This window comes from Chelonia mydas, chromosome 13, assembly GCF_015237465.2.
Source record: "Chelonia mydas isolate rCheMyd1 chromosome 13, rCheMyd1.pri.v2, whole genome shotgun sequence".
Classification (NCBI taxonomy): Eukaryota; Metazoa; Chordata; order Testudines; family Cheloniidae; genus Chelonia; species Chelonia mydas.
In genome coordinates, this window is record NC_051253.2 from 241,032 (window position 1) to 253,270 (window position 12,239).

General features: G+C 52.1%; 2 protein-coding genes across 3 annotated transcripts in view; one reads left to right on the forward strand and one right to left on the reverse strand.

Annotated features, from left to right (window-relative positions):
* Nucleotides 1–3,296: 3,296 nt before the first annotated feature.
* SNRPB (small nuclear ribonucleoprotein polypeptides B and B1) lies at nucleotides 3,297–9,537 on the reverse strand. Its single transcript, XM_037877161.2, has 7 exons — nucleotides 7,052–9,537; nucleotides 6,489–6,640; nucleotides 5,243–5,354; nucleotides 4,841–4,993; nucleotides 4,252–4,390; nucleotides 3,785–3,910; nucleotides 3,297–3,489 (listed from the first exon to the last, which is right to left on the reverse strand). Exons 1-7 carry the CDS (start codon nucleotides 7,052–7,054, stop codon nucleotides 3,452–3,454), a joined length of 723 nt encoding a protein of 240 aa, XP_037733089.1. The 5' UTR covers nucleotides 7,055–9,537; the 3' UTR covers nucleotides 3,297–3,451.
* Nucleotides 9,538–10,180: 643 nt separating this feature from the next.
* Nucleotides 10,181–12,239, forward strand: part of ELMO2 (engulfment and cell motility 2) — a 46,304-nt gene continuing 44,245 nt past the window's right edge. Inside the window, exon 1 of one of the 2 annotated variants that reach the window (XM_037877154.2) lies at nucleotides 10,181–10,311. The gene's annotated coding sequence lies outside the window, so the exon portion shown is untranslated. The remainder of the gene's footprint in view (nucleotides 10,312–12,239) is intronic. The other variant, XM_037877156.2, reaches the window with a different exon arrangement.

Here is a 12,239-nt window from a genome sequence, read left to right on the forward strand (position 1 = left end):
ACCCCCTCAAAGAATTCTAGTAGATTGAGGCATACATTTCCCTTTACAAAAGCTGTGTGGATTCTTCCTGAACAAATAATGTTTATCTATGCATCTGATAATTCTGTTCTTTACTATAGTTTCAACCAGTTTCCCTGGTACTGAAGTTAGGTTTACCAGCCTGTAATTGCCAGGATCCCCTCTGGAGCCTTTTTAAAAAAATTGGTCTCACATTAGCTAGCCTCTAGTCATCTGGCACAGAAGCCGAGTTAAATGAAGGTTACATACCACTGTTACTAGTTCTGTAATTTCATGTTTGAACTCCTTGGGGGCAGGGTCTCCAGGCATGGGCCCTGCAACACCCATTGGCCAGGAACAGGGAACTGTGGCCAATTGGAGCTGCAGGGGAAATGCCTGTGGACGGGGCAGTGTGTGGAGCCCCCCCCCCTCAGCTGCTGCTGGACATGCTGGCCACTTCCCAGAGCAGGCAGGGAGACAGCCTTAGTCCTGCTGCACCACCACCTGGGAGCCACCTGAGGTAAACAGTGCCCAGCTGGAGTCTGAACCCCAGCCCTGCACCCCAATCCCCATCCCAGGTTGGTGAAAGTAAGGGAGGGTGGGAGGATAAAGTGAGCTGGACAGAGCCTCAGGGAAGCAGCAGGGCAAGGGTGTTGGGTTTGTGTGATTGTTATTTCTACATTTTCTTTGAGGTAGATCCTGGGTTGCACTTAAATTCAAAAAGTGATCTTGTGCTTCAAAAGGTTAGAGACCACTACCCTAAAGATTCTATAGTACTATTTGATTTTCAATATATTTAACGATGCTTTTTCACTTCTTGTGCCACTATCCCACCAGCACACCCTTCTGACATTCCTGTAATATTTTCTACCCTGCTATTACTTTGTCCCATGGATTATCATTGTTTTACCAAGTTTCTGTGATACAGATTTTATCAATATCTTCACTGAATATCAGGCACTCAAGTTCACCCATCTTAGTATTTATACTTCTAGCATTTATATACAAGCATATGTACAATGTGTCGCTTTTTGGCTGTCTGCCATTGTGATTTAGTTGAATGGTACTCTTGCATTTGCATGTTTCTTTTCTGCTCCTACCTAAGGCTTATCAACTTTCATCCTCACCTCCTTATTAGGATATAGAGAATCCCCATTAATAGATCCTCTCCTAACCAATGTTTCTGCCCAAACGACGTGCTCCTCTGTAAATGTCAGCTTTCCCCCAGCCCTTAGTTTAGAAGCTTATCTACAATCTTTTTATTTTAGTTGCTAGCAATCTGGTTCCATTTTGGTTTGGTGGAACCCATCCTCCTTCTACAGTAGTGTTTCCGAGCCTGTGTGCATCTGACCCAAACAGGTGTGCTACAGAATTTTTTTTGAAGCAGTGTGAGAACAAAGTGGGCATGTTGCCTTCTGATTGGCTGTTTGCCTCACTGGCCCATCTCCGCCGCAGGTGGAACAACCAATCAGAGCTTCAACTCCCCCTTCTCCTGTATGAGCAACAGGTCAGCTCCCCTTCCCTCCTGCAAGAGGCCAGGGGAAGAGCCCTAGGAGCTGGAGGTGTAAAGGTTGGGAACCATTGCTCTAGAGCAAGGGTAGTCAGACTGACTGTAGGCCAAATCCAGACTGCCATGTGCTTTTGAATGGACCCTGAAATCTTTTTATTTACTCATTGTGATTATTATTTAATTTTCTCTGGAGTCTGGACCTTGACCAAAAATAGACTACTGCTGCTCTAGAGGCTTCTACTTTCCAAAAGATTCCCCAGTTCCTAATGAACCTAAACCCCTCTTCTCTACACCATTGTCTTAGCCAGGCAGTAACTGGCAGCATATCAGAAAATGCTACCATGGAGGTCCTGGACTTCAATATTGTTCCCAGCTCCTTACATTTTGCTGCCAGGACCTCTCTCCTACTTTTCCTTATTTCATTGGTAACTATTTGTACTATGACTACTGGCTTCTCCCCAGCACTTCACATAAGCCTGTCTAGATGTCTCAAGAAATCTGCAATGTTTGCAACCAGCAGGCAATTCACCATGTGATGCTCAGGCTCAGCACAAACCCAACTGTCTACATTTCTTGTGATCAAGTCTCCCATTGCTATTACCTGGCTTTTTCTAATAAGTGGGATTCCCTCCCCCAGGGAGGAATTTCAGTGTGAGGAGACACCCATGGCATCTGGAAGGAGGGTCCCAGCTACAAGATAATTTCCCTCTACTCTGATGTTCTCCTTCACCAAGACTTTCATCCTCTTCAATAGCACAGAGGCTGTCAGACTGGGGGTGGGACCACTGTGTGTCTAGGAAAGTCTCAGTTATGTGCCTCTCTGTCTCCCTTAGCTCCTCCAGTTCAATCACACTGGTCTCTAGAGCCTTTACGCGGTCTCTGAGGGCTATGAGTTCCTTGCCCTAAATGCACACACGCCACCTGGCCACAAGGCAGGTAATCACACATGCTGTATTCACTGCAGTAAACAGGACAGTCCCCACTCTGCTGTTGGACTTCTGTGTGCATTCTTTTTACTCCTGTAACTTTTTGGGGGGGGTGGGAGTTTATTGGTCTAAGTTTAAAGAAGTTAATTAGGTGCATCTAGCTCTTACATTCTCTTGCAAAACCGTTAGCTAGCTCCTCTGCTCACTTAGGGCTTGTCTATACTACTCGCCAGCTTGGCAGGCAGCGATCGATCCAGCAGATGCGATAAATCGACTGCTGAGCGCTCTCCCATTGACTCCGGGACTCCACCAGAATGAGGAGCACAAGCGAAGTCGACGGGAGAGCATCAGCTGTTGACTTACTGCAGTGAAGACACGGCGGTAAGTAGATCTAAGTACACAGACTTCAGCTACGCTATTCACATAGCTGAAGTTGTGTATCTTAGATCGACCCCACGCGGTAGTGTAGACAAGCCCTTTGGAGTTGGCTTTTTAAATCCCTGCTCTCCCTGAGTAGCCCTGTCCCCTGGTTAAGGATTAATGGGTGCTAAAGGGAATAGAGATCAAAGCCTCATTAAGAAGGTCTCAGCCTTGCCTAGCAGGCTGCTAGGCTCAGCAGATGGATCCCAAATCAGACCACACTACATACTTCAATCAGGCAGCAAGCACACAAACTCACTTCAATGGTCATGTAGTTACTCCTTTAGCTGGAGAACTTCCTTGCAAAACTCCCATTAGCTGCTGCTACTCCTTCAAGGACTGAAGGTAGCTCCTGCCACCACCATTTTAAGTGCTTTTCTACCTTCCACATCGAGCCTTGGGCCTCAAACCACCTGCAGGTGGAATAAAAGTAATCCCCAAGGGAGAGTTTTCTAACTTTATTAAAAAGGGCAAATTTTACAGCCAGTAAATAGAAAAAAAATATACATAATGAATCCTAGGCCGTTCAGGGGGCAAAACAGAGCCCATTCACTTAACTCTAGCTCCCACACAATCCACAGTAACAGCACAGAACATCTTAAGGTCGTGGTGGGCGCATACCAGGGGGAGGGGGACCTGGAAGGAAAAGAACAAAGGCCATCAGTTGAAAAGTCTACAAAGAACAACAAAGCATCTGAAGCAAGGTCACGCAGAAAATGCTATTCAGCAACAGTGCAGTTCACTGCTTCAAAAGGCCTAGAGGCCCCTCTTGGGACACTATATGATTTTACAGGGCAGTTTCTCAGCTGTCCTAGCAGGGGGAACGTAGTTCTGCTCCACCATACTCTACTGAAGTTTATACATTGTCACAGTCCCACACTTATCCAGAACTGGATACCACCCTTCCCACATGCCAAGAAGGCTCACTCACCTCTCATCCCTGGGGGAGGCGGTCTCATCCCTGGGGGAGGCATTCCCATGGGTGCACCTCGGCCAGGTGGCATTCCCATGGGTGGACCCATGGGTGGTCTCATGCCAGGAGGTGGTCCCATCATTCCTGCAATGAAAGGAAGAGGACAAGTTTCAGAACTGGTACAGACACTTGCTACACCTAAGATAGGGATGAGCATTTCACTACAAATTCGCTTTATAATAAGCACTGAAGTGCAGACTCCCAACCCAAAGAGGAACAAACAACTGTCTCCAGCAGATTCTTTGCTTACTGTTTGCTACAGTTCCATGTTGAATGTAGCCACAACTCACTACTGGCTGGACCTCAGAGTAATCCTGCTTAATACCAATTCTTCATTGGGTTCAGATAAAGTCAAGTCATCATCAATCCAGCCACACCTTATAGTCCTCCTCTTGTCCTAGACCACAAGCAAAGCTGTTCTTTACCTGGAGGAGGTGCTCCTCTCCCCATTGGAGGGGGAGGACCACCACGGCCTGGTGTGTATTGGGTAGGAGCTCCGGCTATACTAGCTGTGGCTGCAGCAGCAGCAGCAGCAACTGTTCCACGGCCCTGAGGCGTCATCACCTGTGAACAGAAAGAAAATTCACAAATACTGCAGAAAGTGTTGCTTTTATAGCAAATGGGACAATGAGAAGAAAGGTTTAACTTCATTTCTCATGCCTTAGGACTTTTACCCCATTTTCCGTTTCATGTATGAGCCCTCGTTACAAGACAGGGCTGCACACCCTTAACATACTACTGTGGGGGGAATTCAGTGTAGAATTATACTAAGTGGGTTTTATACAGGAAGCTGCAGTTTTCCTTCAAACCGTTCCCTATCAGTGCATGAGCCACAGACATGCCGAGGAGTCTGCTATGCAACGTGCTAGTCCCAAGACCCCAGTTCAGTCTATTTTTGGATTGCTGTTGCCTAGCACAAACACTTGAACCACACAGAGCCAAGAGATTGAAATCTATTCAAAATACAGTAATCAAGAGTCAAGTCCTTTCTTCTACTGAACCACAGCATTTCACCTGTTGGGATGGTCCTCCCACTCCTCTGACAGGACCAGCTAACCCTGCTGGCGCCTGTGGCATGGGAGCACCAGCTGGCACTCCTCGTCCAGCTGCCCTCCCAACTCCAGGTCCTCCTGCAGCTCCAGCTAGAGGCACCCGGGCAATGCCAGTCTGAAACATAGGGAAATACAAGCAATCAGTGATTTCAGTTCAGCAAGATGCTTCAGACCCCCAAGCACTTCATCTCTAATGGGTGTGAGCTGCTACAGAACAAGTTAGACTTTGCACAGTGAAATTCCCTGGATCCAGACACAGGCTAGTGCCAGGAAAGAGTAGAGCTAATGACTAGCCATTTAAACCCCGTTGGCAATGGACACTGGATTTGTCTGACCCCTTTGGTTCTGCACCCATCCTCCTTACATCTTTTGGAGGTGGCCCCTCAACTGTCATAGACACCAGGTTCTCTCCTCGCAGCAATACCAGACCCAGGACCCGTTTCTCTTCCCGCTCCGGCTGCTTTGAATTCTTGGGTCTGAGAGAGAGAGAGAGAGAGAGAGAGAAGTAAGTTTTTAGAGAAAAGCATTCCTCTGAACACCACTGTTCAAGTCTGTGACAGATACCTCATCCCACTATTCCAAAACTGGTGATGTGCCCCCCCATCCCAAGAACACACCAAAGCTGTTACTGGAGAGAGGGTACAGACTCCATAAAATTGTTTCCCTTGCTTGTTTTACCTGCTTGAATCAGAAGTGGGGAAGACAACATGAATGCACACCTCCCGAAATCCATAGAGGTTATTAGAATTCTATCAACACAGCAACCAAACCAATTCACCCACGTTTTTCAAACTAACAACACTTAATGCTGCAGCCCCTGCATTCTGACTCCTCCGCTAGAGCTGCAGGAATAAAGTGGGTATAGAGAAACATGGAAATAATCAGAACCAGAGGTGCGACCCTCATCTCAAAAACCACACCCACCAAGTCAACCAGCTCGCTGAGTCCATAACAGAAGCACCAGGTCATGAAGCAGGCAGATGATTCAGAAAGCAGAGATGAAGAGCTCTATTACAAGATCCAGTCAGTCCAACTTTCCAGGGCCAGGACAAGACTGTTACCTAGTGTACACTCTTCTAGTTGTAACCCACATTAGCAGAGTGGTTGCTCCACTAGTGGCTAATCTAGAAGGATATAAATCTACTACAACTACTAGAAGCTCCTACTTTTAGGCTAGTAGGGATAACCTCCCATCCCTAGAAAGGCACAGACTCACCACAATAACATCAGTTACATAAGCATTCTATTTATTTTGAAGTGTGGAGCTCCCACCTAAACTAGATATAGCTCAAAGTCAGGATGTTTTTCCATATGTTCTGCTAAGTATTTTCAATGGACCAGTGGGGAGAAACTGAGTTATAACCCCATTACCTACCCTAATAGGGCCCCTTCCATATTGGAGGTTACACCTTTCAGAGATTTACAAACTATTGCTCAACCTCTGCCAGACAGCGGTGCTTAGCCCCTTCAGTCTTTCCCTGGAACTCAATCCCACTCATTCTCATTTCGCTTTGTTACTCTTCCAAAGTCCTTCAATGAGAATACACAGGACAGCCACCCATGTGATGCATTCTCTCCCCTCCTCCCACACCCTGACAACCCCCGCTCACTTGATCTTGCGGAACTCATCGCAATCACACAGGATCAAGTTCATGTGCTTGTCGAAGGCCTTGAAAGTGCCGATGAAGACACGTCCATCCTGCAGGATGCACCTCATGCGATAATCGATGTGTTGCAGCATCTTGCTGCTCTTCCCCACAGTCTACAAGAGAAGCCGCCGCGTTACACCCGGGGCCCGGCCCCTCCTCCTCCCGCCGCCGCCGCCGCGTTACACCCGGGGCCCGGCCCCTCCTCCTCCCGCCGCCGCGTTACACCCGGGGCCCGGCCCCTCCTCCTCCCGCCGCCGCCGCCGCGTTACACCCGGGGCCCGGCCCCTCCTCCTCCCGCCGCCGTCGCGTTACACCCGGGGCCCGGCCCCTCCTCCTCCTGCCGCCGCGTTACGCCCAGGGCCCGGCCCCTCCTCCTCCCGCCGCCGCCGCCGCGTTACACCCGGGGCCCGGCCCCTCCTCCTCCTCCTCCTCCCGCCGCCGCGTTACACCCGGGGCCCGGCCCCGGCCCCGGCCCCGGCCCCTCCTCCTCCTCCGCCGCCGCCGCGTTACACGCAGGCCCTCACCATGGCTGCGGCTTTTCCGACACCAGCACCCCCACCAATTTCTCCCGCCGCAGCCTCGCCGACCGCCTGCTCACAGCGGAAAAGACATCTGACCCGGAAGTGTCCGTGCGATAACTGTGCCCCCTACACTTCCGGTCCCTCCCTGCTGTTTGGACCAGACCGGAAGTGCCAGCACGGCCCGCGCACAAAGTGTTCCCCCTTTCCTCTGGCCGCGGGGACCGGAGGTGTTTCCGGTGGGGTTTCACGGAAAAGAACGGGGGCGGCGGTGCTGCTGCCCGCCACAGCCTGTTCCCTCCCTGGCCCCTCCCGCGCCGGCCCGAGCCTCGCCAGCCGCGGGGGCCGGGGTCTCGAGGGCAAGCCCGGGGCGGGGTGAAAGCGTCCGTCGCCGTCGTTTATTACTGGACGCTGGCGGTGCCTGAGCTACCCTGGCGCTTCCCTCAGCGGGCCTGCCCCAGGCAAAGGCCGCGAGGGACACGGCCTGCAGACAGGTGACGGGTGGTTTTAGTGTTTAGATTAAACATGCTGCATTTGCCTGCCCGCCCCATACACACAATCCAGTCCCCTGGCCTTCCCTCATCTAGGATTCTGCTGCTTCCCGCGAGTTTCACCTCTGCTCTCTGGAAGGATGGCTAGCTCACTCCTGAGTGCTGATCTAGACAGGCAGGTGCCCTACTAAGCTATTTTCTTGTAGGCATCACAGCAGAAGCTAAAGGAACTAGGGAACACAGATACCTATTCACAAAAAGAAAAGGAGGACTTGTGGCACCTTAGAGACTAACAAATTTATTTGAGCGTAAGCTTTCGTGAGCTACAGCTCACTTCATCGGATGCCTTCAGTTGTGAGCTGTAGCTCACAAAAGCTTACGCTCAAATAAATTTGTTAGTCTCTAAGGTGCCACAAGTACTCCCTTTCTTTTTGCAAATACAGACTAACACGGCTGCTACTATGAAACCAGAGATACCTATTGACACCAAAGGTGCTGTGCCACAAACCTCTGAACCCTTACCAAAGAAAACGTTTAAGACAATGTAATAACCATCAAGAAAGCCAGAGCTAAGAAACAATTTCTTGAGCAAGAGCTTAACATAACAAACGGTTGTTTGAAGGAAGTTGGCACTGGCCTTTCTGAAAGAAAAGTTCCTCTTCCATTTTTAAATATATTTAAAATGTGCATGATATTTGTAGTAAATAAATCACACAAAATTTTTGACATGTCTACATTGTGGAAGTGGTTAAGAGATGCTACGTCCCTGTTTTAGGAGCTGTTAAATCACTCCCTCCTGAATTATTCTGGAATATTAATTGGTTTTCCAATCTGAATGCCTGCACCAAACTGTACAAAGCAGCACTTCTTGCTGCTAGGACTAGCCAGTCTACAGTGGTTCATAGACATCACCCACTCCTCTGAATCCCAGGAACAGTAAATTGAGTCTAGGAGACAACAGAAGCTCCAATGATAGCAATATGAAGATAACACCCAGCTTTAGAGCTCCTTTACAAACATTATCGTTTCCCAGCTATCCTGGTGCTTGGAGAAGCTCAGTCTCAGTGTAGAATAGCTGGCTGAAGCCAAACTAAGAGACGATGTAGGAGACTGGTGAAAAGTTCAAAAGCAGACTGTGAAGAGTTACAAAGAGATCTCACAAAACTGGGTGACCTGACCAACAAAATGGCGAATGAAATTAAATGTTGATAAATGCGAAGTAGTGCACATTGGAAAACATAATCCCAACTATACATACAAAATGATGGGGTCTAAATTAGCTGTTACCACTCAAGAAAGAGATCTTTGTGCCATTGTGGATAGTTCTCTGAAAACATCCACACAATGTGCAGCAGCAGTCAAAAAAGCAAACAGAATGTTGGGAATCTTTAAGAAAGGGATAGATAATAAGACAGAAAATATATTGCTTATATATAAATCCATGGCACACTCACATCTTGAATACTGTGTGCAGTTCTGGATGCCTCATCTCAAAAGAGATATTAGAATTGGAAAAGGTACAGAGATGGGCAACCAAAATGATTAGGGACATGGAACAGCTTCCATACGAGGAGAGATTAATAAGACTGGGACATTTCAGCTTGGAAAAGAGATGGCTAAGGGGGGATATGATGGAGGTCTATAAAATCATGACTATTGTGGAGAAAGTAAACAAGGAAGTGTTATTTACTCCTCAAACACAAAAACTTAGGGGTCACCAAATTAAATTAATAGGCAGCAGATTTAAAACAAACAAAAGGAAGTATGTCTTCACACAATGCACAGTCAACCTGTGGAACTCTTTGCCAGAGTTTGTTGTGAAGGCCAAGACTATACCAGGGTTCAAAAAAGAACTAGATAAATTCATGGAGGATAGATCCATCAATGGCTATTAGCCAGGATGGGCAGGGATGGTGTCCCTAGCCTCTGTTTGCCAGAAGCCAGGAATGGGCAACAGGAGATGGATCACTTGATGGATCACCTGGTCATTCCCTCTGGGGCACCTGTCCTGTCATTGGCCCCTGTCATCAGACAGGATACTGGGCTAGATGGACCTTTGGTCTGACCCAGTATGACCGTTCTTATGTTCTTATGATACTGGTGGCTAAAGGGAGGTACGTAACCGTCACACCTCACTGAAGGTACCAGCCCCAGATCACTATGTTAGATCACAACCTCAGAAGGTATCTGGACTCCTGGCTGTTTCTGACTACCCCACTCGCGACAGAGACAAAAATCACCCAGTACCACCAACTGCTGCACGAGTCTCTGTCCCTCCCGTCAGATGCCAAATCGTCATCCATGCTTTCGCCTTAATGACTGCAATGCACCACCCTGCTTCTCTTTCTCATCCAGCCTCACCCCTCCTTCGCTCCGGCCCCGCATTCCTCTGCCCCCCGCCGCCATCCAGCCGGCTCGCTTATTCCCCGCCCCGACCTATCCACCCCCGCTCAGCGGCGCCCCCGCCCTGCCCGCTCAGCGTGCCCCGTGCCCCCAGCCCGCCACCGGCCCCATCCCCGGGGGGTCAGTCACGGGCGGGGCCTTGGCCCGCGGCGGGCAGGCGGCGGCGGGCGGGACCCGCTTCTCCGCAGAGCGATGCGCGGCGGGGTTACGAGCCGCCCCGTTCGTCTGAGTGACAGACAGGCCTCCTGTCCAATGGGAGGCCCAGGGGGCTGCGTGACAAGCAGAGGCTGCAATGGGGCTGGTCGCGGCCTTGGGGGCGGGTCTGCGCGCCTGGAGGCGGGTCGCGACGGGGTCTGGGAGCCGCCGGCTCTGGTGAGAGGGGGAAGCGGGGGCACTGGGGCGGGAGGGCCGTTTGGAGCGGGAGGTGGTGGCCGGGATGGGGGGCTGGTGCCTGGGCCAGCTGGGGGCCGTGGGACAGGGTGGCCTGGGGCGGGAGGCAGTGCCCGGGATGGGGGATGGTGGGGGGCCGATGCCTGGGTCAGCTGGGGGCCGTGGGACAGGGTGGCCTGGGGCGGGAGGCAGTGCCCGGGATGGGGGATGGTGGGGGGCTGTGGGTGGGGGGTTGGGGGCTGGTGGGGGGCTGGTGCTGCGGTTGGGGGCCGGTGCCTGGGCTGGTGCCTGGGCCAGCTGGGGGCCGTGGGACAGGGTGGCTGGGGGCGGGAGGCAGTGCCCGGGATGGGGGATGGTGGGGGGCTGTGGGTGGGGGGTTGGGGGCTGGTGGGGGGCTGGTGCTGCGGTTGGGGGCCGGTGCCTGGGCTGGTGCCTGGGCCAGCTGGGGGCCGTGGGACAGGGTGGCTGGGGGTGGGAGGCAGTGCCCGGGATGGGGGATGGTGGGGGGCTGGTGCCGCAGTTGGGGGATAGTGCGGGGTTGTGCCGCGGTTGGGGGATGGTGAGGGGCCGATGCCTGGGCCAGCTGGGGGGCCGTGGGACAGGGTGGCTGGGGGCAGGAGGCAGTGCCCGGGATGGGGGATGTTGGGGGGCTGGTGCTGCGGCTGGGGGCTGGTGCCGGGGTTGGGGGCTGGTGGGGGGCTGGTGCCTGGGCCAGCTGGGGGCCGTGGGACAGGGTGGCTGGGGGCGGGAGGCAGTGCCCGGAATGGGGGATGGTGGGGGGCTGGTGCCGCGGTTGGGGGATGGTGGGGGGCCGGTGCCTGGGCCAGCTGCGGGGCCGTGGGACAGGGTGGCTGGGGGAGGGAGGCAGTGCCCGGGATGGGGGATGTTGGGGGGCTGGTGCCACGGTTGGGGGATGGTGGGGGGCTGGTGCCTGGGCCGGTTGGGGGGCCGTGGGACAGGGTGGCTGGGGGAGGGAGGCAGTGCCCAGGATGGGGGATGTTGGGGGGCTGGTGCCACGGTTGGGGGATGGTGGGGGGCTGGTGCCTGGGCCTGTTGGGGGCCATGGGACAGGGTGGCTGGGAGCAGGATGCAGTGCCCGGGATAGGGGGAGGGGGTGTCAATTTTGTTTATAGCAAAGTGCCTCAGCACAGGGAGACTGCTGGGTTTAACCAGCTACCATGAGGGGAGCTGGGTACTTCAAGGCAGCTGCAAGACAGGAGCTGGGGCCTGGGGGCCTTGCGGAGGGCTGGGTGCCAGGTGGGTTGAGGGAGCCCCAGCATCAGTGTGGGCATTGCTTGTGGCAGTGTTCACTCAGTGCTGCCTGGACCTTGCTGGCTGAGCTTGCCTCTATGCAGTGCCAGAGAATAACCCTTTGGGCCGCACCTTGCCCTGTGCAGGGTCTGTGCTTTCCTTGATGTTAGTAACCTTATGTGTAGCACTGTCCAACCTCATGGATCACAAATCAGAAATGGATCCGCATGTGGGGGAGGGCATGGTACCAGTTTCACAGCACCACTCATCAAAACTTTAGAAGGAATTGGGTCGATGTGTGTGTGTGTGTAGCTAGAAAGTAGTTACCGAAGTTAGGATTGGGACAGGATACCAGAGCTTTGGTCTTTTCTCTCTAAGAATGCATCCACGGCACCTCTTGAGTGGACCAGAGGGAAGATAGCCCCCCACCACCACCACCACTTCCTGCCACGTCTAGATGTTTCTTGGAGATCTCTCATCAAAATACCAAACAAGCCGAATCCTATTTATCTTGTAAGATCCAATGTGATCACAGCCTGCAGTGTTGTGGCTGGAATTCTTATCTCACAATGAGCCTGAGTTTGTCCTACCTGACATATGCTTTTCCAGGTTTTCTTGCACGTGTGCGCGCACACTCTGCACCATCCTTAGTTTCTTTT

Excerpts from the sequence above, each read along its gene's own strand:
- SNRPB (XM_037877161.2), bottom strand. Across the intron at positions 3,911-4,251 it reads GAGAGGAGCACCTCCTCCAG|GAATGATGGGACCACCTCCT; the intron begins GTAAAGAACAGC and ends CTTTCATTGCAG. Across the intron at positions 3,490-3,784 it reads GCCTCCCCCAGGGATGAGAG|GTCCCCCTCCCCCTGGTATG; the intron begins GTGAGTGAGCCT and ends TTTTCCTTCCAG.